Consider the following 22,677-nt stretch of genomic DNA (forward strand, 5'->3'; position numbering starts at 1 on the left):
TTACAGCAACAACTTACATTTTGTCACTAAAATGGCGTCCATACCGCAAGCACACACTTCTGGTGCCAGGAACGCCACAGACTATCTTAGCGCACCTGCAGGAAGCATCTGCCAGAAATATGTAGAGTAGGCAGAGCAGTGGCAACTGGAATTCAACCCGGAAAAGTGTGAGGTAATGTACTTGGGGAGCACTAACAAGACGTAAGATTATGCTATGAATGGTAAGATCCCAGAAAGTACTGAAGATCAGACAAATCTTGTAGTGTATATCCACAGATTCCTGAAGGTAGCAGGGAAGGTGGTTAAGAATTCATATGGGATACTTGCCTTTATTAGCCGACTTATAGAATCCAAGAGCAGGGACGTCATGCTAGAACTGTATAAAAACGCTGGTTAGGCCACAATGGGAGTACTGCGTGCAGTTCTAGTCCCCTCAGTATAGGAAGGATGTGGTTACACTGGAGAGGGTGCAGAGGAGAGTTACCAGGATGCTGTCTGGGCTGGCGGGTCTGAGCTATGAGGAAAGATTGGATAGGCTGGGGCTATTTTCCTTGGAGCAGCAAAGATTGGGAGGGGACTTGAGAGAGGTGTATAAGATTATGAGGGGCATAGATAGGGTGAATAGGAATGCATTTTTTTCCATTAGTGGAGGGGGCAATAACCAGAGGAAAATAGATTTAAGTTAAGAGATAGATGAGAGGAGTTCAGGAGAAACATCTTCATCCAGAGGGTGCTGGGAGTCTGGAACTCACTGCTTGAAAGGGTGGTTGAGGCAGACACGCTCGTAAAAAGTATTTAGATATTCATTTGGACTGTCATAACCTCCAGGGTTATGAGCCAAGCGTTGGAAAATGGGATTGGTGTAGTCAGACCTTTGTCAACCGGTGCGGGCACAATGAGTCAAATAGCCTCCTTCTATGCTGTAAACATCTATGAATCTATAATAATTATGTCAATTGGTGTGTAACACTGATTTAACTCTGGTTGTGCTTATTTGTGCCGCAATACGAGGGGAGGCACTTATTTCACTTGCACAGATCGTGTCGAGATGGAAACGGAAAGGAGTAAATTAAAACAGAATCATGTTACAGTTGACTGTTGCCCAAATGTTCTGTTTATTTGTCAGATTTTATTACCAAAATTCTCATTAGAAACCCATCAGGGTTTTCCTTTTTTAATAGGACCTTTTGATGCAGTCTTGCATCGGTGCAGACTCGATGGGCCGAATGGCCTCCTGCTGCACTGTCGAGATACTATTGTTCTGAAACCTTTCCAACACGCTTCGTAAGACTTGTGTAAACCTGCAATCACTATCTCCATTTTGTATATCTGTGATGCATTGCAAATGCAACAGCGTTATCTCTAATAATAAACCCAAAGTGCTCTCTGCTGCTGCGTGCTCAACACTGATGCTTCTGGCACCAAAGGGAAAGGCGTCAGGAACAGCCGTGCATGTGCTAGCGGTCGGAGTGCGGGCTGATTGCCCCCATGCAACAACGGCTGATGCCTTCCCAGTTGGCAGCAGGAGTTAAGTTTAATGCTGACACTACCATTTTGGAGCGTAATTTTCAACTAATGTTACCTCCGAAACCCACACAGCTGAATTTGTCTTCAGAAGCATAAAGGGCATCCCACCAGCTTTGTTTAAAGGGATCATCAACTACTTTACAGTTAGCTGTTGATTTAATTCTACCAGCTCTTGCTGCCATATTGCTGAAGTGATTTGTAATTTTCAGAGTGGCTTTAAGTTGCTGCAGTGTACAGAGAGTGAGTTGGCATGTGCTGAAGGACTTTGTTCTGATTTCAAGGATACTGTGCAGACCGCTTGCCCCCGGGCATACATGTAGCAGTATGCATCCACATTGGCGACCAGCATAACAGGCAGAATGCACAGAGGCATACAGTTAAGAATTAGGAGGAAGTGTAGAAGGTTCTCAGCTCTTGGGCATATGTGGAGTATATGCAAATATACATCATCAGTGACAAAAGAGGACATGCCAACAGAGAATGGAGAGAGATAGTTCTATGTAGAGACTTGTGTCAAGTCTGTATTGTACATAGTTAGTATAATGTTCAAAGAAAGGTAGAATTTACCAACAGCCTTGCCTCCAGCAGTATCTGGAAATCCAAATCACCAATAGCCCCTCTAAGACTCAGAACAGAATGTCCAGTCCAGGGTTTTTAGGGAGCAAATCACCTATTTCACCATCAGCGAGGAACAGTGGGGGCGATTCTCCGATATTGAGGCCAAGTGTTTGCGCCGTCGCAAACGCTGTCGCGTTTCACGACGGCGCAAACAGGGCCTGGACACGACCTATTCTGGCCCCCACAGGGGGCCAACATGGCGCTGGATCGATTCACGCCGCTCCAGCGTCCTTACGCGGCGCCCGCGCCAACCCGCGCATGCGCAGTTGGGGCAGCCCAATCATGCGCATGCGCAGGGAACGCCTTACGCATGCCGGCCCCTCACCAACATGGAGCCGGTGTTCTGGGGCCATGCACGGAAGGAGGTAGGCCCGGGGGGGAGAGGCCGGCCCGCCGATCGGTGGGCCCCGATCGCGGGCCAGACCCCATCGGAGACCACCCCGGTGAAGGAGCCCCCCTCCCCCCCCCCCCCCCCCGCCCCACAGGCCACCCTCCCCAATGTTCCCGCAGAGTTCCCGCCGGCAGCGACCAGGGGTGGACGGCGCTGGCGGGAACCTGTCGTGTCATAGCGGCCGCTCGGCCCATCTGGGCCGGAGAATCGCCGCTCACCGGTTCTCCGAGCGGCCCGGTGCGAATCACGCACCACTGGTTTCCGGGAGGGGGAGAATCGTGTGCGGGGGTCAGGGGGCCGTGGCGCGATTCGCGCAGTGCCCCGGCGATTCTCCCACCCGGCGTGAGGGGGGAGAATAGCGCCCAGTGTGTCACAAATCTCCACTTCACTAAGAACACCCTTACTGAAATCTGCCACTTGCTGCAGTCACATCTTGTAGATGGTACACACTGCTGCCTCTGTGTTCGGGTGATGGAGTGGATGGGGTTTGCTTTGGCCTGAATGGTATTGAGCTTCTTGCGTGTTGTTGGAGCTGCACTCATCACACTCCTGACTTGTGCCTTTGATTGGTGATTGTAGCAATTGTTGATTAGTAGTTTTATTCCTGCCACATACTGGTTGGTTCTGTATATTCAGTTTAATTTCCATTTTTTTATGAAAACAAGTTTCCAACCAATGAAGAGCAATTTTTCAACAAAACCTTGCATGACTGCTAACATGTTACCTGGAAAGCCTGATGGACAAGACATTCAGTAAAAAATAATTTTGAAATGTATTTAAATATTTTAAATTAAAATAGCTGCACAGGGGACCATATTTAGCTCTGCTGTAATATTCCTGCTCCCTTTGCTACAATACAGGATTTAACCTTAATAAAAAATGTGATAAAACTGTTTTTGTCATATCTTGTATCTCAACTTCAGGGCATGAAAGCATCAATTGATGCATACACACGTGTGAGCAAGAGATGTACACCTAGCAGAATATTAGATTGGATTGAGGATTGACTGATAGAAAGCAGAGGTTCGGGCTTAATGGGTCCTTCTCTGTAACTAGTGGGGTGCTGCAGGAGTCAGTCCTCGGACCTCAACTATTTACAATTTATACAAATGATCTGCAAGTAGGGACAGAGTGTAACATAGCAGATGTAAAATGCAGATTGTACTAAAATAGGTGGGAAAGCAGGCAGTGAAGAGGAGATACAGATTTTACAGACAGATATAGATAGGCTAGGAGATTAAGCCAAACTTTGGCAGAAGGAGTTTAATGTGGGTAAGTGTGAAATTATCCATTTTGGACGAAAAAATGGTCAGGCAAAAAATAATCTAAAAGGAAAGCAGATTCTAAATGCATCTGGGCAGAGGGATCTGTATGTCTTTGGTCATGAATCGCAGAAAGAGTGTATGCAGGTAAAAAATGTAATCAGAAAGGCAAATGGAATGTTACCATTTATTGCAAAAGGACTATGAGAGTATAAAAGTAGAGAAGTGTTGCAATTGTAAAGGGTGTTGGTGAGACCACGTCTGGAGTATTGTGTCCAGCAGTTCAGAGGAGGTTCTCCAGATTGATTCCAGGGATGAAGGGGTTGATGGGTGAGGAGAGATTAAACTGTTTGTGTTTCTACTCACTGGAGTTTAGAAGGATGAGAGGGGATCTGATTGAGATATATGAAATACTAAATGGGATTGATAAAGTAAATGTAGATCAAATGTTCCCCCTTATGGCAAAATCCAGAACAAGAAGTCACGGATATAGGTTGAGAGGCGGTAGATTTAAAACTGAGATGAAGAGGCGCTACTTCTTGGAGAGGGCGGTGGATTTGTGGAACTCGCTGCCCCATAGTGCAGTGGAATCTGAATCATTAAATGGTTTCAAAAGGGAGACAGATATATTTCTGATTAAAAACGGGTTTAAGGGAAATGGGGAAGAGGTAAGGAAGTGGCTTTGAGACCAGGAAGAGATCAGCCATGATCTGTTTGAATGGTGGAGCAGGCTTGGTGGGCTGAATTGCCTACTTCTGCTCCTAATTCCTATCTTCCTATGCTCCTAGTTTTTAAAATATTATCCCTTGATAAGTGCTCGCCTAAAGCTGAAGATTAACAAATTTGTCTTTACAGGAGGCTACCATCCAGTGAAGCTAGGGGACATTTTTAATGGAAGATATCAAGTGATGAGAAAATTGGGGTGGGGCCATTACTCAACAGTGTGGCTTTGCTGGGATCTGCTGTAAGTAACCAATCTTGTTCATGTTGGCTTTAGTAATGTACTTGTTATTTTTTATTTGACGCTTTTTGGAAATTGATTAACCAACATTAATGATCAAGAATATACAACAAAAATTGAAAATGATAAAAGAGATTAGGTAAATCAGAAATTAGTGGTTAGATTGTTAAGTTTGTTTTTGAACATCTTCAGGCTCCAAGAGACAGGCATGACTGAAAGAAGCAAGGGGGTCGATGTTGTCTTTAGCCAATAGTGTGAAACAGATGGTAGTGAGTCAGCAGCACACTTCATTTTTCTCTCGATTTTCATTTCCATTGATGTCAATATGGGCGTCGCCAACAAGGCCCGTCCCTAGTTGCCCTTGAGAAGGTGGTGGTAGGCCAGCTTTTCAAATCACTGCGGTCTGTGTGATAAGGTACTCCCACAATGCTGCGGGACCAATGCTGTTTGACCAAGTGACGATGAAGTCACGGCAATACAGAATGTGTGTGATTTGGAGGGAAAGGTGTAGGTGGTGGTGGTCCCATGCAGCTGCTACCCTTGTCCTTCTATATGGAGGTGGTCATGGATTTGGGAGGAGCTGGGATAGTTGCTGCAGTGAATCTTGCGGGATGTACACACTAAAGTGCCACTGTTGAATGCATCAATGGTGGGATTGGGTGCTGTTCAAGCAGATTCCTTTGCCCTGAATGGTGTCAATTTCCATGAGTGTTGTTGCAGCTACACACATCCAGGTAAGTCACTCATGGTCTGTAGTAGCGCGGACCCTTTAAGGAGGCGAGCCTGGTGGATCACATGACCAGCTCAGGGCCAATCATGTGGGAGTGCGCAAACCCTGGCCAATAGGGAGTTTGCACAGGGACCTAGGAACAGGGCCCCGAGTAGTGCGGACCCCGGAGTCAAAGTGACAAGACCCAACCTAATGTGCACTGTGCCTGTATTATTAACAGGCTTTGCCTTTCATCTATAAACCCCCTTGGTAAAAAATAGTAGGCTTTGACAAAGAGTCATTGGACTCGAAAGGTTAGCTCTTTTCTCTCCCTACAGATGACCTGCTGCGATTTTCCAGCATTTTCTCTTTCGTTTCAGATTCCAGCACCCGCCATCATTTGCTTTTATAGTTATGTTCTCTCTTGTTCGAGATGGTCATTTGTTTGACACCTGTATGGTTTGAATGTTACCTGCTGTTTATCAGCCCAAACCTGATGTTTTCCAGGTCATGCTACATGCTCTGAGGTCACAGGTTCAGATCCGGCCACTGCAGACGGTGAAGTTTGAATTCAATAAAAATTTGGAATCAAAAGTCTAATGATGACCATGAAACCACAGTTGATTGTCGTACCACCCCATCTGGTTCACTAATATCCTTTAGGGAAGGAAATCTGTCATCCTTACCTGGTCTGGCCTACATCTGACTCCAGACCCACAACAATGTGGTTGACTCTTAGCTGCCCCCTCAAGGGCAATTAGGGATGGGCAATAAATGCTGGTACAGCCTGCGACGCCCACATCCCAAGAACAAATAAAAAAAAGGTCATGCTACACGCAGGCACCAACTGTTTCATTGCATGATGAACAGCTTAAACCTTTGTGAAGGGCCTTGGGACTCTTTTCTTCTATCGAAGCTCTACAAATGTTTTGTAAGAAAGCTCAATGAAGCTATGTTTTATTTAACAGAATAAATAAATTTGTGGCGGTAAAGGTGGCGAAGAGTGCAAGGGGGTTTTCCGAAGCAGCCCAAGATGAGATCAGGCTTCTGAAATGTGTAAGTAACCTCAGGCAGAAGAGCTAACCAAACATAAAGAAGGATGTGGCCACAGATACCAAACCAGAGTCTTGAGTACAAACTCTAAATTGACTGCACTGTTGGAACCCTGCCTCATGGGTTACTAAACAGATGCCTTGTGTTCCCTCTCAGACGTAAGAGATCCCAGGGCACTATTTGAATAAGAGCAGGGAAATTCTTCCCAGTGTCCCAGTCAATATTATTCCGTTGACCACTTTTACTAAAAGAGAATACCTTTCCATTATTGCATTGCTGTTTTGGGGATCTTGCTGTTCGTAAATTGCCCACTGTGTTTCTTTCATTGCAACAGTGACTGCGCTGTAAATTGTAACCCGTTCAAAGCATTTTGGGATGCTCCAATAAAGCATGCTATATAAAGGCAAGGACTTTGTCTTATTATAATGGAAGAACCTAACAAATGAATATCCCACTGTAGCTCGCTGGCTGGAAAATCTGACATGTCCCATCCTCAGCCGTTTGGCGGGTTGAGTCTTGGTGATTAGGGGACAAGAGGGGAAGCCTTGCACAGTCCAGCAGTGACTTTATTTTTGTGTAAACCCAAGAGTAACTGCTCCGCCTGCCCGCACAAATGTAAAAAATTGCCGTTTCATGTTTGTGAACAACCTTCAGTGGTCCCTTTAAACTGCTGGTTAGACCACTCAATGACAGGCAATAGTGACTGGAGCACGTGTACTTATGTTCTACCTGTTTGTACCTGAAAAGTACAATCGAGATTGCACGGCCTACATAGATCTGAATTCACATATTAGGCGGCTTCCATCTGGAAACAGGTGAGTGGGCTGTTCACCCACAAGCCTGCTTGAACAACGCATCAGGTGAATCCTGGATGGCAAAGGGGTGGGCGAGATGGCTCCGTCCCAGCTTTCAGCTGCTGGATTTTCAGGCGTTAAACAAAATGGATGACAGCTGAAAGTGGCATCTGCACTGTCGAGGTTCACCCATGACCCCGAGGGCAAGGGACTAGAGGCTGACTGGCACCCAAGGACACAGACGCATTAGAAAGGCACAGACAGTTGGCAAGGGCAAAGAAACAAAAATAAAATTGAATACTTCAAAAGCCCCCATCAATGGGGTTACATTAAAATTAAATTCCTGTCATTTGAGAAAGGAAATTCTAACCTTTCACACTACCAAAGCTCCCATACCTGATTGTTTGGCCACAAAAGGACTTTCTTTAGCAATGTGTAGCTGACGTACGAATTTCAGCAGTATAGTGTATACTCAAACTTTTAGTTTCACTCAACATTTTATGTGACTTTTTAAAAGGAGCACTGTTATTGAGGCTTTGTTTCTTACAGATATGAGGACATTGCATTCCAATCCTAGTAGCACGCACCCCTTTAAAGATAAAAAGCCAGTAACAGGATGTGCCGGACACCTACTTCTTGCCTGTTAATGGAGAGATGCAATGGGCTGGGCAGAGTGTCACAACTAAAGCAAAACGCGACAGAGGCTAGAAATCAAGAGTGAAAACAGGAAATGCTGGGTAACTCCGGCAGCATGCGTGGAGATTTATTTTGAAGGAAAGAAAACAGGAGAGGCTAAATGACAAGTAGGATGATGGTGTAAGGCGATAGGCGCTGTAAATGGGACAAGTAAGGGAACAAAATATGGGTTTAGCGAAGCTGTAAAAGTTGTGCTAATCCCCTCCTCGATCATACTGAAATTCCATGGAATTATGTAATCTCTCATCATAAATTCTTGAGGGGATAACAAAAGCAGGATGTTGAATTGCATGTAACAAATAGAGCAATCCACATCTGTCCCAGTTACTTCCAAAAGGAAGCCCCTTCTCCCAACCCCATCACAGAACTTGCAGAAATGAATTAAGGATGCAGTAATATCCTCCCAACAAGGACTGCCAGGATTCCAAACAGTAAAATAAGCGTGAGAATGCTTTGGTTTATCAGCTAATGATTTATACTTTCCGTCACTTTCTTCTGAAAAATTATTATTTTTCTAGGTGAGATGGAAAAACTCAAAGGACCCAGGCAAAGAGAGAATTGTCCAGCTGCTGGATGATTTTATAATAGTTGGTTCGAATGGTATTCATATCCTTTCAATTTACTTTGATTTGAAATAGTTTGTATTGTTGCAAAGTGTTTCCTGCTAGAATAGGAAGCATTCAGTTACCCATACAGTCAGCTCCTGAGTCTCCGTTGTGTCACAAGTTCTCAAGCATATTCTCAAATATCTATTCAAACAGAGGGAGATACAAGAGTTAACCAGGAAGCTCATGCAATCTTCTCTGTCAACGTTTATTGAATGGCAAAATTCTGGCACCGTCACCTGCCTTATCTCTGGGGCTCCCCGCAGCAGGCCCTACCCCCGCTCCACTCTAACCCTCCACCTCACTCCTACCTGATAACCAAAATGTTTATGAGCGACCTGAGGAGACTGTTTTAAACAGTTGCTTGGTAGTTTAGAACTCTAGTATTGCTAAGAAAAGAGACATGCTGTCAAAACTTCTTGCCCTGCACTTATCAGGGCAGAATCGAAAAATCTCAAAGGGAACAACAAATTTATATTGCATGAAAAAAAGGATGCTGATTTGTTGGCATTTATTCCGTCTGAAATGTGTATTCTTGCAATTTTGTCCTGATGAGTGCAAAATGAAAAGCTTCAATAGCATGTCTCTTTTCTCAGCAATACTCAGGACTATTTTGCTTGTGATTACCTTAATGAATGAGTTGAGAATGATAGAATTTGAGATTATAAGAGCTTTACGAATTAGCTCAGTGTAAAAGGTAGATTCCTTTTATCAACAGATTTTGGGGTGAAGGACAAGGGTATTTACCTGTCCAGTGAGTGTGGATTAGAAATTGTCGGTTTCAGGCCCATATCTCAATTATCTAGTCATCTCTAGTTATGGCAGTGCCATATTGGTTGAACTAGTAATTGTGTGGTGTAGTAAGTTATGGTTTCACGTCCATATCAGGAGATCAAATTCATAAACTAAGCTGATACTTACAACATAGTGCAGAAGGAGATGTTAACTGGAGTTTCTGCCAGAGGGCGGTTAATGGAGAGCAGTATTTGGAAAAGAACATCTTGGGCGAAATTCTCCGGTATCGGCGCGATGTCCGCCAACTGGCGCCCAAAACGGCGCAAATCAGTCAGGCATCGCGCCGCCCCAAAGGTGCGGAATGCTCCGCATCTTTGGGGGCCGAGCCCCAACCTTAAGGGGCTAGGCCCGCGCCGGACGAATTTCTGCCCCGCCAGCTGGCCTTTGGTGCCCCGCCAGCTGGCGCGGAAATGACAACTCCGGGCGGCGCATGCGCAGGAGCGTCAGCGGCCGCTCACGGCATACCCGCGCATGCGCAGTGGAGGGAGTCTCTTCCGCCTCCGCCATGGTGGAGACCGTGGCGAAGGCGGAAGGAAAAGAGTGCCCCCACGGCACAGGCCCGCCCGCGGATTGGTGGGCCCCAATCGCGGGCCAAGCCACCGTGGGGGCACCCCCCGGGGCCAGATCGCCCCGCGACCCCCCCAGGACCCCGGAGCCTGCCCGTGCCGCCTTGTCCCGCCGGTAAGGTAGGTTGTTTAATCTACGCCGGCGGGACAGGCATTTTAGCTGCGGGACTTCGGCCCATCCGGGCCGGAGAATCGCGGGTGGGGCCCGTCAACCGGCGTGGCGCGATTCCCGCCCCCGCCGAATATCCAGTGCCGGAGAATTCGGCAACCGGCGGGGGCGGGATTCACGCCATCCCCCGGCGATTCTCCGACCCGGCGGGGGTCGGAGAATCTCGCCCCATGTATTCTGCACTTTGTTCCCCTCTTGATGATTGTCAGCAAGTACAGATTAATTGATTGTTCAACTCATTGTACTTTGTAGAATCTTCCTGTGTGCAAAACGTCCAGTGTGTTTGGTTAGATAACAAATACTTTGGGATATTTCTGAGAAGTGTGATGAGGCAATATATAAATGCAATTCCTTGTTATTTCTTCATGACATCATCACTCCTGATTAGTCAGGAGTGGCTACATATTTTGTAACAAACCTTCACTCTTTCTCCAGATGTGTGCTTGGTTATTGAACTACTGGGCGACCACCTTCACCGGTGGATTCTCAGGTCAAAGCGGCAGGGACTGCCCATGACTTGTGTCAAAAGGATTATCCAACAGGTGAGATTGACTGAATCTTCAGGGAGACAAAGATTTCCTTTATGCCTGTGTTTGGTCCTGAAGTAAGCAACACTCTCTGAGCACCTGTCCCAACCCCGAGGCCTGAAATTGAACATTGAGGTCTCATTAATGTTTTTGGGAGGGGTGAGCTACCTGTCTTGTCTCCACGGGCAGCCCACCATTGTTGAGAACTGAATGTTGAGCCACTTGCCTGGCCAGCAGTTGCCTGAAGTTAACTCTGGGCGGTAGGTGGAGTGGGGAAGAGGGGACTTTAAGTGAGCAATGAAGAGGGAGTGTGTGCGATTGGGAAATCCTCTTGAAACTTGGAGCATCTCCTGATTCCACAGGAATGGTTTTGTACCTTTTGTTGGGAAGGCCACTGCTTAGATCATTATGGGTTGCTGAAAAATCTGGAGCAGAACAGGCCCTACTCTTGCCCCACTCATTACTATCCACTGAGATGTCAGCTTATAGATTCTGGGACCAAGATCCAGAACAGACTGTAGCCCAAGATATTCTGCATAACTGACATCTTAGATTGTTTTTTATTTGCTTTCAAAATGTGGACAATCCCACATTTATTGTCCATCCCTAATTGTCCTTGTTTGGCCTCACAATAGTCATTTGTACTCTCAACTTTTAGATCACCACTACTGTCTCATAGCGATTACTCCCCCATCAAACTAGGGGAGCCTAAAGTAAGGTAGTGATGGAAAAAAAAGTCAATGGTATCAGAAACCATCTAATCTGCTCTTTCAAAAGTGTGCCCCACGGCTGACGACAGAAGAATCTGATTGGCTAATCACCCAGTTCTGGTTTATGATGCACGTGAAGTATTTCACTGACTGGCTGCTCTCTGTTTGCGCGTGGCAGGTTCTGCAAGGTCTCAATTATCTACACACAAAATGCAACATCCTGCACACAGATATCAAACCGGAGAATATCCTTCTGTGTGTCAACCAAGAGTACCTCAATCGATTGGTGGCTTCTATGCAGCAGGGAATGGGTGAAACCCTTCTGAAACCATCAGGTAGTGACATTGAGGATGTAACATGCCACAAAACACATGTGGAGTTCCTGGAAGTACAATTCATTCAAAGTTCTCAAAAGCACAAAATACTTGATTTATTCCTCCTGCAGAATGTTTGAGGTGAGGGACGCCGTCAATGTCCCTGCTGATTTCATCTGTGGGAAGTGCACCCATCTCCAGCTCCTCAGAAACCGCGTTAGGGAACTGGAGCTGGAGCTGGATGAACTTCGGATCATTCAGGAGGCAGAGGTGGTCATAGATAGAAGCTTCAGGGATGTAGTTACTCCGAAGAATAAAGATAGATGGGTGATTATCATAGAATTTACAGTGCAGAAGGAGGCCATTCGGCCCATCGAGTCTGCACCGGCTCTTGGAAAGAGCACCCTACCCAAGGTCAACACCTCCACTCTATCCCCATAACCCAGTAACCCCAACCAACACTAAGGGCAATTTTGGACACTAAGGGCAATTTATCATGGCCAATCCACCTAACCTGCACAACTTTGGACTGTGGGAGGAAACCGGAGCACCCGGAGGAAACCCACGCACACACGGGGAGGATGTGCAGACTCCGCACAGACAGTGACCCAAGGTGAAATCGAACCTGGGACCCTGGAGCTGTGAAACAATTGTGCTATCCACAATGCTACCGTGGTGAGAGGGGCTGGGAGGAAGCAGTCAGTACAGGGATCCCCTGTGCTCGTTCCCCTTAGTAACATGTATACCGCTTTGGATACTGTTGCGGGGGGGGGGGGGACTTACCAGGAGTAAGCCAGGGGGTACAGGTCTCTGGCACAGAGTCTGTCCCTGTTGCTCAGAAGGGAAAGGAGGAGAGGAGTAGATCATTAGTCATTGGAGACTCCATAGTTAGGGGGATAGATAGGAGATTCTGTGGGAACGAGAGAGACTCGCGGTTGGTGTGTTGCCTCCCAGGTGCCAGGGTGCGTGATGTCTCGGATCGTGTTTTCCGGATCCTTAAGGGGGAGGGGGAGAAGCCCCAAGTCGTGGTCCACATAGGTACCAACGACATAGGTAGGGATAGGGATGTAAGGCAGGAATTCAGGGAGCTAGGGTGGAAACCTAGATCTAGGACAAACAGAGTTATTATCTCTGGGTTGTTACCCGTGCCACGTGCTAGCGAAATGAGGAATAGGGAGAGAGAGGAGTTGAACACGTGGCTACAGGGATGGTGCAGGAGGGAGGGTTTCAGATTTCTGGATAATTGGGGCTCATTCTGGGGTCGGTGGGACCTCTACAAACAGTCAACACCTGGACCAGAGGGGTACCAATATCCTGGGGGGGAAATTTACTAGTGCTCTTCGGGAGGGTTTAAACTAGTTCAGCAGGGGATTGGGAACCTGAATTGTAGCTCCAGTATACAGGAGGTTGAGAGTAGTGTGGGCATGAGTAAGGTTTCAAAGTTGCAGGAGTGTACCGGCAGGCAGGAAGGTGGTTTAAAGTGTGTCTTCTTCAATGCCAGGAGCATCCGGAATAAGGTGGGTGAACTTGCGGCATGGGTTGGTACCAGGGACTTCGATGTTGTGGCCATTTCGGAGACATGGATAGAGCAAGGACAGGAATGGTTGTTGCAGGTGCCGAGATTTAGATATTTCAGTAAGCTCAGGGAAGGTGGTAAAAGAGGGAGAGGGGTGGCATTGTTAGTCAAGGACAGTATTACGGTGGCAGAAAGGACGTTTGATGAGGACTCGTCTACTCAGGTAGTATGGGCTGAGGTTAGAAACAGGAAAGGAGAGGTCGCCGTGTTAGGGGTTTTCTATTGGCCTCCGAAAAGTTCCAGAGATGTAGAGGAAAGGATTGCAAAGATGATTCTGGATAGTATCGAAAGCAACAGGGTAGTTGTTATGGGGGACTTTAACTTTCCAAATATTGACTGGAAACGCTATAGTTCGAGTACTTTAGATGGGTCCATTTTTGTCCAATGTGTGCAGGAGGGTTTCCTGAAACAGTATGTAGATAGGCCAACGAGAGGCGAGGCCATATTGGATTTGGTACTGGGTAATGAACCAGGACAGATGTTAGATTTGGAGGTAGGTGAGCACTTTGGTGATAGTGACCACAATTCGATTACGTTTACTTTAATGATGGAAAGGGATAGGTATATACCGCAGGGCAAGAGTTATATCTGGGGGAAAGGCAATTATGATGCGATGAGGCAAGACTTAGGATGCATCGGATGGAGAGGAAAACTGCAGGGGATGGGCACAATGGAAATGTGGAGTTTGTTCAAGGAACAGCTACTGCGTGTCCTTGATAAGTATGTACCTGTCAGGCAGGGAGGAAGTGGTCGAGCAAGGGAACCGTGGTTTACTAAAGCAGTTGAAACACTTGTCAAGAGGAAGAAGGAGGCTTATGTAAAGATGAGACATGAAGTTTCAGTTAGGGCACTCGAGAGTTACAAGTTAGCTAGGAAGGACCTAAAGAGAGAGCTAAGAAGAGCCAGGAGGGGACATGAGAAGTCTTTGGCAAGTAGGATCAAAAATAACACTAAAGATTTATATAGATATGTCAGGAATAAACGAATGACTAGGGTAAGAGTAGGGCCAGTCAAGGACAGTAGCGGGAAGTTGTGCGTGGAGTCCGAGGAGATAGGAGAGGTGCTAAATGAATATTTTTTGTCAGTATTCACACAGGAAAAAGACAATGTTATGAGGAGAATACTGAGATTCAGGCTACTAGACTAGAAGGGCTTGAGGTTCATAAGGAGGAGGCGTTAACAATTCTGGAAAGTGTGAAAATAGATAAGTCCACTGGGCCGGATGCTCTGGGAAGCTAGGGAGGAGATTGCTGAGCCTTTGGCTTTGATCTTTAAGTCACCTTTGTCAGCAGGAATAGTGCCAGAAGACTGGAGGATAGCAAATGTTGTCCCTTTGTTCAAGAAGGGGAGTAGAGACAACCCCGGTAACTTTAAATAAGTGAGCCTTACTTCTATTGTAGGCAAAATCTTGGAAAGGTTTATAAGGGATAGGATGTATAATCATCTGGAAAGGAATAGTTTGATTAGAGATAGTCAACACGGTTTTGTGAAGGGTAGGTCGTGCCTCACAAACCTTATTGAGTTCTTTGAGAAGGTAACCAAACAGGTGGATGAGGGTAAAGCAGTTGATGTGGTGTATATGGATTTCAGTAAAGCGTTTGATAAGGTTCCCCACGGTAGGCTACTGCAGAAAATACGGAGGCATGGGATTCAGGGTGATTTAGCAGTTTGGATCAGAAATTGGCTAGCTGGAAGAAGACAAAGGGTGGTGGTTGATGGGAAATGTTCAGACTGGAGTCCAGTTACTAGTGGTGTACCACAAGGATCTGTTTTGGGGCCACTACTGTTTGTCATTTTTATAAATGACCTGGAGGATGGCGTAGAAGGATGAGTGAGTAAATTTGCAGATGACACTCAAGTCAGTGGAGTTGGGGACAGTGTGGAAGGATGTTACAAGTTACAGAGGGACATAGATAAGCTGCAGCGCTGGGCTGAGACGTGGTAAATGGAGTTTAATGCAGAAAAGTGTGAGCTGATTCATTTTGAAAGGAATAACAAGAAGACAGAGTACAGGGCTAATGGTAAGATTCTTGGCAGTGTGGATGAGCAGAGAGATCTCGGTGTCCATGTACATAGATCCCTGAAAGTTGCCACCCAGGTTGAAAGGGTTGTTAAGAAGACATACAGTGTGTTAACTTTTATTGGTAGAGGGATTGAGTTTCGGAGCCATGAGGTCATGTTGCAGCTGTACAAAACTCTGGTGCAGCCGCATTTGGAGTATTACATGCAATTCTGGTCGCCACATTATAGGAAGGATGTGGAAGCATTGGAAAGGGAGCAGAGGAGATTTACCTGAATGTTGCCTGGTATGGAGGGAAGATCTTATGATGAAAGGCTGAGGGACTTGAGGCTGTTTTCATTAGAGAGAAGAAGGTTAAGAGGTGACTTAATTGAGGCATACAAGATGATCAGAGGATTAGATAGGGTGGACAGTGAGAGCCTTTTTCCTCGGTGGTGATGTCTAGCACGAGGGGACATAGCTTTAAATTGAGGGGAGATAGATATAAGACAGATGTCAGAGGTAGATTCTTTACTCAGAGTGTAGTAAGGGCGTGGAATGCCCTGCCTGCAACAGTAGTGGACTCGCCAACACTAAGGACATTCAAATGGTCATTGGATAGACATATGGACGATAAGGGAATAGTGTAGATGGGCTTTAGAGTGGTTTCACAGGTCGGCGCAAGATCGAGGGCCGAAAGGCCTGTACTGCGCTGTAATGTTCCATGTTCTATGTTCTATTTTGACCGGTTTTTTTTATAAAACAAAACTATATTGCCCAGCCTGGCATTCTGCTAAAGAATCCATAGCTTTCATCCTCCAATCGTTTGTTACTGGTGCAAATTGCTCAAAATACAGCTGGCCTGGACTAGCATTAGTCAAACGCTGATCACTTAGGGCACAATAATAATGTTAGGAAATGCTCCAAGTCTGAGCAGATTTCAAATCTCCTTTTAGCTGACTTGGATTTTTGTCATTGTTCTCAGAGGTATTCCAAGCCGAAAAATCACTTCTGAACCCCATGGATCCTAACCATGCTGAAGATATAAGCATAAAGATCGTGGACCTGGGAAGTGGCTGCTGGGCGGTGAGTTCCATTCTGCCGTGGAATGTTGGGATGCAGCATTACTGAGATTGTATTTTGTGCAAAGGCTGGATTTTATAGACTAGGGGGTGGAGTACTCGTTCTCTCTGCGAAATGAGTCTAATGCTGGATCAAAATTTCACCCACCTCCCTCACCTCCCATCTCCATAGTGAGCCACAAAAATGACTTTCCCTGTCCCCTTACTTCGAAAACAAAACACATTCTCTTCCGCTTTGCTGAAGTGAAGCTCATGCATGAACAGAGTGATTGCGAGGAACTTGCATTCGGGGAGGAGATCCAAAGTCATTTTGCATCTACTGAAAAGCTGTATGGGCTCAACGTGTAGTTTCGGGAGGTTTCCTTGTGGCACCATTTGGAGTAGTGGAATAGTAGCTTTATATTACACATCCCTGCAATAGATTGCCTGGAATTGCACAGAGAATTTTGCTGCAGATCTTACTCAGACTCGACTTGATCCATAAGCGGATGATGATAAAGTATAATCAGATTTGGATATCTAATTAATTTATAAACCATTTGAACTGCTCCCAAAATGCTAAAATCACTCACAAGATACAACATTCATCATCCTACACTGAGTAGTAGGAATGATTTGCGTCATAGAAAACCTTGTTTGGTGGCAAATAAACAAGGTTTTGTGTAAGGTTGCAAATCATTTGTCTCTTGTCTTTGTTCCAGTTTAGGCATGTTTCAGAAGAGATTCAGACCAGGCAGTATCGTGCACTGGAGGCCATTCTTGGAGCTGGCTATGGGTCTTCTGCTGACATATGGAGCACGGCCTGCATGGTAGGAAATGTGGCAATGCTTCCAACTCTTCAGTTTCTGTGACATACCATTTGATGGCGCTCATTGCTGTGACACGTAGGTGAGATTCTGCACAATGAACTATATGGGCCAGTAATTTAAGGGCCACACCTGTTAATCTGAAGCCTATTCTGCACCTATAGCTCTCAGCAACCTCCGAGTGCCAGTAGCCTGTGTTCAAAATGTTTTCAATGCTCACTAAAGCCTTGCAAATTATTCAAGTTAGAGTCCTCCTCATTAGGAGTACCTGAGTCAGGGCAGCACGGTGGTGCAGTGGGTTAGCACTGCTGCCTCACGGCGCCGAGGTCCCAGGTTCGATCCTGGCTCTGGGTCACTGTCCGTGTGGAGTTTGCACATTCTCCCCGTGTTTGCGTGGGTTTTGCCCCCACAACCCAAAGATGTGCAGGGTAGGTGGATTGGCCACGCTAAATTTCCCCTTAATTGGAAAAAATGAATTGGGTACTCTAAACTTATTTAAGAAGTAAAAAAGGAGTGCCTGAATCCCAAATCACATTCTATTTGGAATGTGTGCAATGTATATAGACGTGGGCCTTGGAAATGTGTTTGTTTTGCATTCAATTCCTGATCTCGGATGTGCTCTGAAGATGAGGTGCTGAGTGGAGGAAAAGCTCTTCCTCAGAACTTAAGGACATTGGGATAAAGCCTTGGCTAAAGGTGTAAATCCACCTGGCTGAGTTCACTGACCCCCTGCTGCCAAGCTCAGAGGGGTGAGGGAAGGTTTCTCCTTAGATTTCTGTGTGCAGGGGAATGCAGTTTGTCGACATCCAATGAGGAGCAAAAATAGAGAAGATCAGGGAAAAGTGGGGGGGACGGGGGGGCGGTGGTGGAGTGGACAATTAAAAACATAGCTTACTTTTTAGATTTCATTTTAAATTATTTAAAGTAGTGCATGCCAAATTGATCAAATCCATTCCACTGCTGCAGAGTGACACGGAATGGTGAGCCTAATGTCACTGGTGCCATGGAAACAAAGCCAGTGAAGTAGGGAGCTTCTCACGCCCAGCACAATTCTCTGACTGAGGAGAATGCAGCTGATCTAGCTTCTGCCACCGGTTCTTTTGAAGTGTATCGCAAGACAAAATTAGAGTAAGCAGTACAGAGCAGTTCAGGGAAGGTGCACTCACCTCATTCCTGGGAAGTGGGGCTTATCCGATGAAGAAAGGTTGAGCAGGCTGGGATTATACCCATTGGAATTTCGAGGAATGAGAGGTGATCTCATTGAAACATGTAAGATCCTGAGGGGATTTGATAGGGTGGATACCAGGAGGATGTTTCCACTTGTGGGAGACACTAGAACCAGGAGACAGCTTAAGAACAAAAGATCTACTGTTTAAGGCGGATATGAGGAGAATATTTTCTCTCAAAGAGCTGTTAGTCTGTGGAATTCTCTAACCCAGAAAGCAGTGGACATTGGGCCATTAAATGTATTCAAAGCAGAGTTAGACAGATCTTTGATAGACAAGGGATTCAGGGAGTTATGGAGGGTAGACAGGAAAGTGGAATTGAGACACAGCCAGATCAGCCATGATCTTATTGAATGGAGGAGCAGGCTCGAAGGGCTAAATGCCCTATTCCTGCTCCTAAATCTGATGTTCCACAGAGGGCAGAATGTAGTGAATGCAACATGGCTCTTGCCCACTGATTGGCGAACCCTGTGGGAACCCTGTGTCGTTTCTCTCCGGGAGGCCTGCGCAATTACAAGGTAATCAGGCACCTACCTGGACAACACTGGGCCTCCCATGCAATTAAGCCCTCAATAGGGTGGAAATCTCACCCTAAAGAGCTGGGAACCAATCAGAGACTGATAGCTCCCCTGTACCAGCAGTGCCCGATGGCCACTCAGGACTGTAGGAGAGATTGGGCATGGATCCCTAGACAGAGGTGACTTTGGGCAGGATGGGGTTCATGTGGGGAGATAGGTTTCCTCCCACAGTCCAGAGGTGTGCAGGTTAGGTGGATTGACCATGCTGAATTGCCCCTTAGTGTCCAAAAGGTTAGGTCGGGTTACTGGGTTACGGGGATAGGGCTTAAATAGGGTGCTGTTTACAGGGGCTAGTGCGAACTTGGTGGGCTGAATGACTTCCTTCTGCATTATAAATTCTATGATTCTATGAATGAGGGGTGCACTCTACCCCCTGGTATGCCTCTGTCAAACCCAATAGGATTAGATGGTTGTTGTGTTATGTAATTTGGAATAACACAAGCTGCCACTTGATGCAGTTTTGAGTAAAAGATGCTCCAGACTTTGAAGTGAGTTCAATGTGTTTTATCGAACTATTAGCACAGTTCTCAACGAGTTCGACTCTGTGCTAATCTAAATGTAGTAACTCAGTCTGACTGAACCAGCCTTGCTCTAAGCCACGTGCTGGGGTGTGATGCTGAGGATACACCCTGTCTCACTCTGTAGATGTTGGTCTGTGGAAAGAGGTGGGGTGTGAGTGCCTCATCCCTTTGATAGTGAGATGCCACCCCTGAGTGTTCTAGCTGCCCATTGGTCGTGTCCTATTCTATGTGTTCATTAGCTGCATGTTTGCATATCATGACATCTCCTCTTTTTTTATGTTTTGTTGGCGTATGTGAATGTATTTACATGTGAATGAGTCTGTCCAACGTGACTGACGGATGACAACAGAACAGAGCAAACAAAACAAACGTTCACAAGTCCAGTCTCTGAGGCTTGCATCTGATCCTGGTCGACCACCGGGGAGGTGGCGGAGGGGACGACGGCGCCTTGTCAGGCGGGATGAAAGCCTGACTGGTTGCCTCGTGGTGCGAGGTATCAGGAGGTGGCAATTCAACATATGGAAATGGAGGAGAAAGTCGGTTGCGGGTAGGCAACTTTGCGCAGTGCCCATCGATTCCTTCACAAGATGGAGCCATCAGCCATACGTACAACATAAGAGTGGGCTGCGGCCTGTCGAACAACGACAGCCGGGACAGACCACCCACCATCCGGTATCTGGATCCTGACAGTGTCTGCCGGGGATAGCACGGCCAGATCGGTGGCATGGGCATCATAGCCCTGCTTTTGACGGTCTCTGAGCTGCTGCATCTTCTGCAGCACCGGGAAGTGATCCAGGTCGGGCAGGTGTATGGCTGGAAGCGTCGTCCGCAGGTCCCTGTTCATCAGGAGTTGAGCCGGCGACATGCCAGTGGACAATGGAGTCGCTCTGTACGCGAGCAGTGCAAGGTATATGTCGGAAGCAGAGTCCGCGGCCTTGCAGATGAGCTGTTTCACAGTGTGCACCCCTTTCTCGACTTTTCCATTGGTCTGCGGATAGTGCGAACTGGAGGTGACATGTTGGAAATTGTATGACCTGGCAAACGTGGACCATTCTCGACTGTTAAAGCACGGGCCATTGTCGCTCATGACGGTGATTGGGATGCCATGCCTTGAGAACGTCTCCTTACAGGCTTTGATGACAGTCCGAGAGGTGAGGTCCAGGAGCTTCAGCACCTCAGGGTAATTCAAGAAATAGTCGATGATCAATACGGAGTCGCAACCATTTGCATGAAAGAGGTCGATGCTAACCTTTGACCACGGAGCGGTCACAATGTCATGCTGCTGGAGAGTCTCCTTGCTCTGCGCTGGCTGGAACCGCTGACAGGTAGCACAGTTCAGGACCATGTTCGTGATGTCCTGGCTGTTGCTGGGCCAGTAGACAGCTTGCCGGGCTCTGCGTCTGCACTTCTCGATGCCCAGGTGTCCCTCATGAATCTGGCGCAGCACCATGCTCTGGAGACTGAGCGGAATGACAATCCGGTCCAGCTTGAGGAGGATACCATCAATCACCGTCAGGTCGTCCTTCACATTGTAAAACTGTGGGCACTGCCCTTTCTGCCAGCCATTGGTGAGGTTGTGGATGACGTGCTGCAAGAGGGGGTCCTTGGCTGTCTCATTACGGGTGAGAACTACCTTCTCATCTGTCTCCGGGAGAGTGATAGCTCACAGTTGCACCTGCGATTCGATGTGCTGGATGATCTCCAGCGGCTCACTGGGCGAGGTGACGGAGCGGGACAATGTATCAGCGATGATGAGCTCCTTGCCAGGTGTGTACATCAAGTTGAAGTCATACCCCCTAACTTTAAGCAGGATTTTCTGCAACCAAGGCGCCATGTCGTTCAGGTCCTTGTGGATGATGTGGACCAGAGGCCTATGATCCGTCTCGACGGTGAATGTCGGCAGGCCGTAGACAGAATCATGAAATTTGAGGATGCCGGGGAGAAGACCCAAGCACTCCTTCTCAATCTGTGCATATCTGGTTTCAGTGGGCGTCATCGCCCTTGATGCGTAGGCTACTGGTGCCAATATGATGTGTCATCTCGTTGAAGCAACATCGCACCAATGCCATCCTGACTCGTATGTGCAGGTTAGGTGGATTGGCCATGATAAATTGCCCTTAGTGTCCAAAATTGCCCTTAGTGTTGGGTGGGGTTACTGGGTTATGGGGATAGGGTGGAGGTGTTGACCTTGGGTAGGGTGCTCTTTCCAAGAGCCGGTGCAGACTCGATGGGCCGAATGGCCTCCTTCTGCACTGTAAATTCTATGATATTCTGTGATATTGTAGCTGTAGATATCTTTGTGTCCCGGTCCGGGTCAAAGAATGCCAGGACTGGTGCAGTGGTGAGCTTGGCTTTCAGCTCCAGCCACTCTGTCTGGTGTGCCGCCTTCCACTCAAAGCCAGTTGACTTTTTCACCAGGTTGCGTGGTCATGGTCTGTGTGGCCATGTTTGGAATGAACTTGCCCAGAAAATTGACCACACCCAAGAAGCGAAGCACCGCCTTTTTGCCCTCAGGGACCTTCATCGCCTCGATGGCCTTGATTTTGTCTGTGTCCGGGCGCACACCATGCTGTGAGATCTGGGGCAGGATTCTCCGACCCCCCGCCGGGAGGGAGAATTGCCGGGGTCAGCGTGAATCCCGCCCCGGCTGTCCTCCCAATTCTCCCGCCCCCCAAAAACCGGCATGGCGTGAGTCGTGCCGCCCGCCTCGGAGAATGGCGGGGTCCGGCGCAACTCAATTGGCCTCGGGACTGTCCGGATTCTCTGGCCTGCGATGGGCCAAAGTCCCGCCCTTTGGTAAATTGGAGTTGGTCCCTTACCGGCGGGACCTGACGGCGGCTCCGGGGTTCCTGGGGGCTGGCAGGGGATCTGGCCCCAGGATGTGCCCCCACGGTGGCCTGGCCCGCGGTCGGGGCCCATCGATCCACGGGAGGGCCTGTGCCATGGGGGCACTCATTTCCTTCTGCACCGGAGGCCGTGGTCATCCGCCATTCCTGGTGCGGAAGTGACTCCATGTGCGCATGTGCGAGGATGATGCCAGCACGCGTTGGCGCTCCCGAGCATGCGCCGACTCACGCCAGCTGGCGGAGACCCTTCGCCGCCGGTTGGCGTGATGCCAGGCCCCTATCCCGCCGGGCGGCGGGGCGCCAACCACCCCGGAGCGGGCCTAGCCCCTGAAGGTGCGGAGGATTC

General features: G+C 47.5%; 1 protein-coding gene across 2 annotated transcripts in view; it reads left to right on the forward strand.

The window, feature by feature from the left end:
• LOC140388509 (SRSF protein kinase 3) overlaps positions 1–22,677 on the forward strand; it is a 56,414-nt gene that overhangs the window by 15,570 nt on the left and 18,167 nt on the right. For both annotated transcript variants that reach the window (XM_072472822.1, XM_072472823.1), the window contains 7 exons: positions 4,654–4,762; positions 6,437–6,524; positions 8,530–8,611; positions 10,582–10,688; positions 11,562–11,718; positions 16,258–16,358; positions 17,056–17,163. In XM_072472822.1, the coding sequence (XP_072328923.1) occupies positions 4,654–4,762; positions 6,437–6,524; positions 8,530–8,611; positions 10,582–10,688; positions 11,562–11,718; positions 16,258–16,358; positions 17,056–17,163 (752 nt within the window). The remainder of the gene's footprint in view (positions 1–4,653; positions 4,763–6,436; positions 6,525–8,529; positions 8,612–10,581; positions 10,689–11,561; positions 11,719–16,257; positions 16,359–17,055; positions 17,164–22,677) is intronic.

This window comes from Scyliorhinus torazame, chromosome 13 (assembly GCF_047496885.1).
Source record: "Scyliorhinus torazame isolate Kashiwa2021f chromosome 13, sScyTor2.1, whole genome shotgun sequence".
Taxonomy (NCBI): Eukaryota; Metazoa; Chordata; class Chondrichthyes; order Carcharhiniformes; family Scyliorhinidae; genus Scyliorhinus; species Scyliorhinus torazame.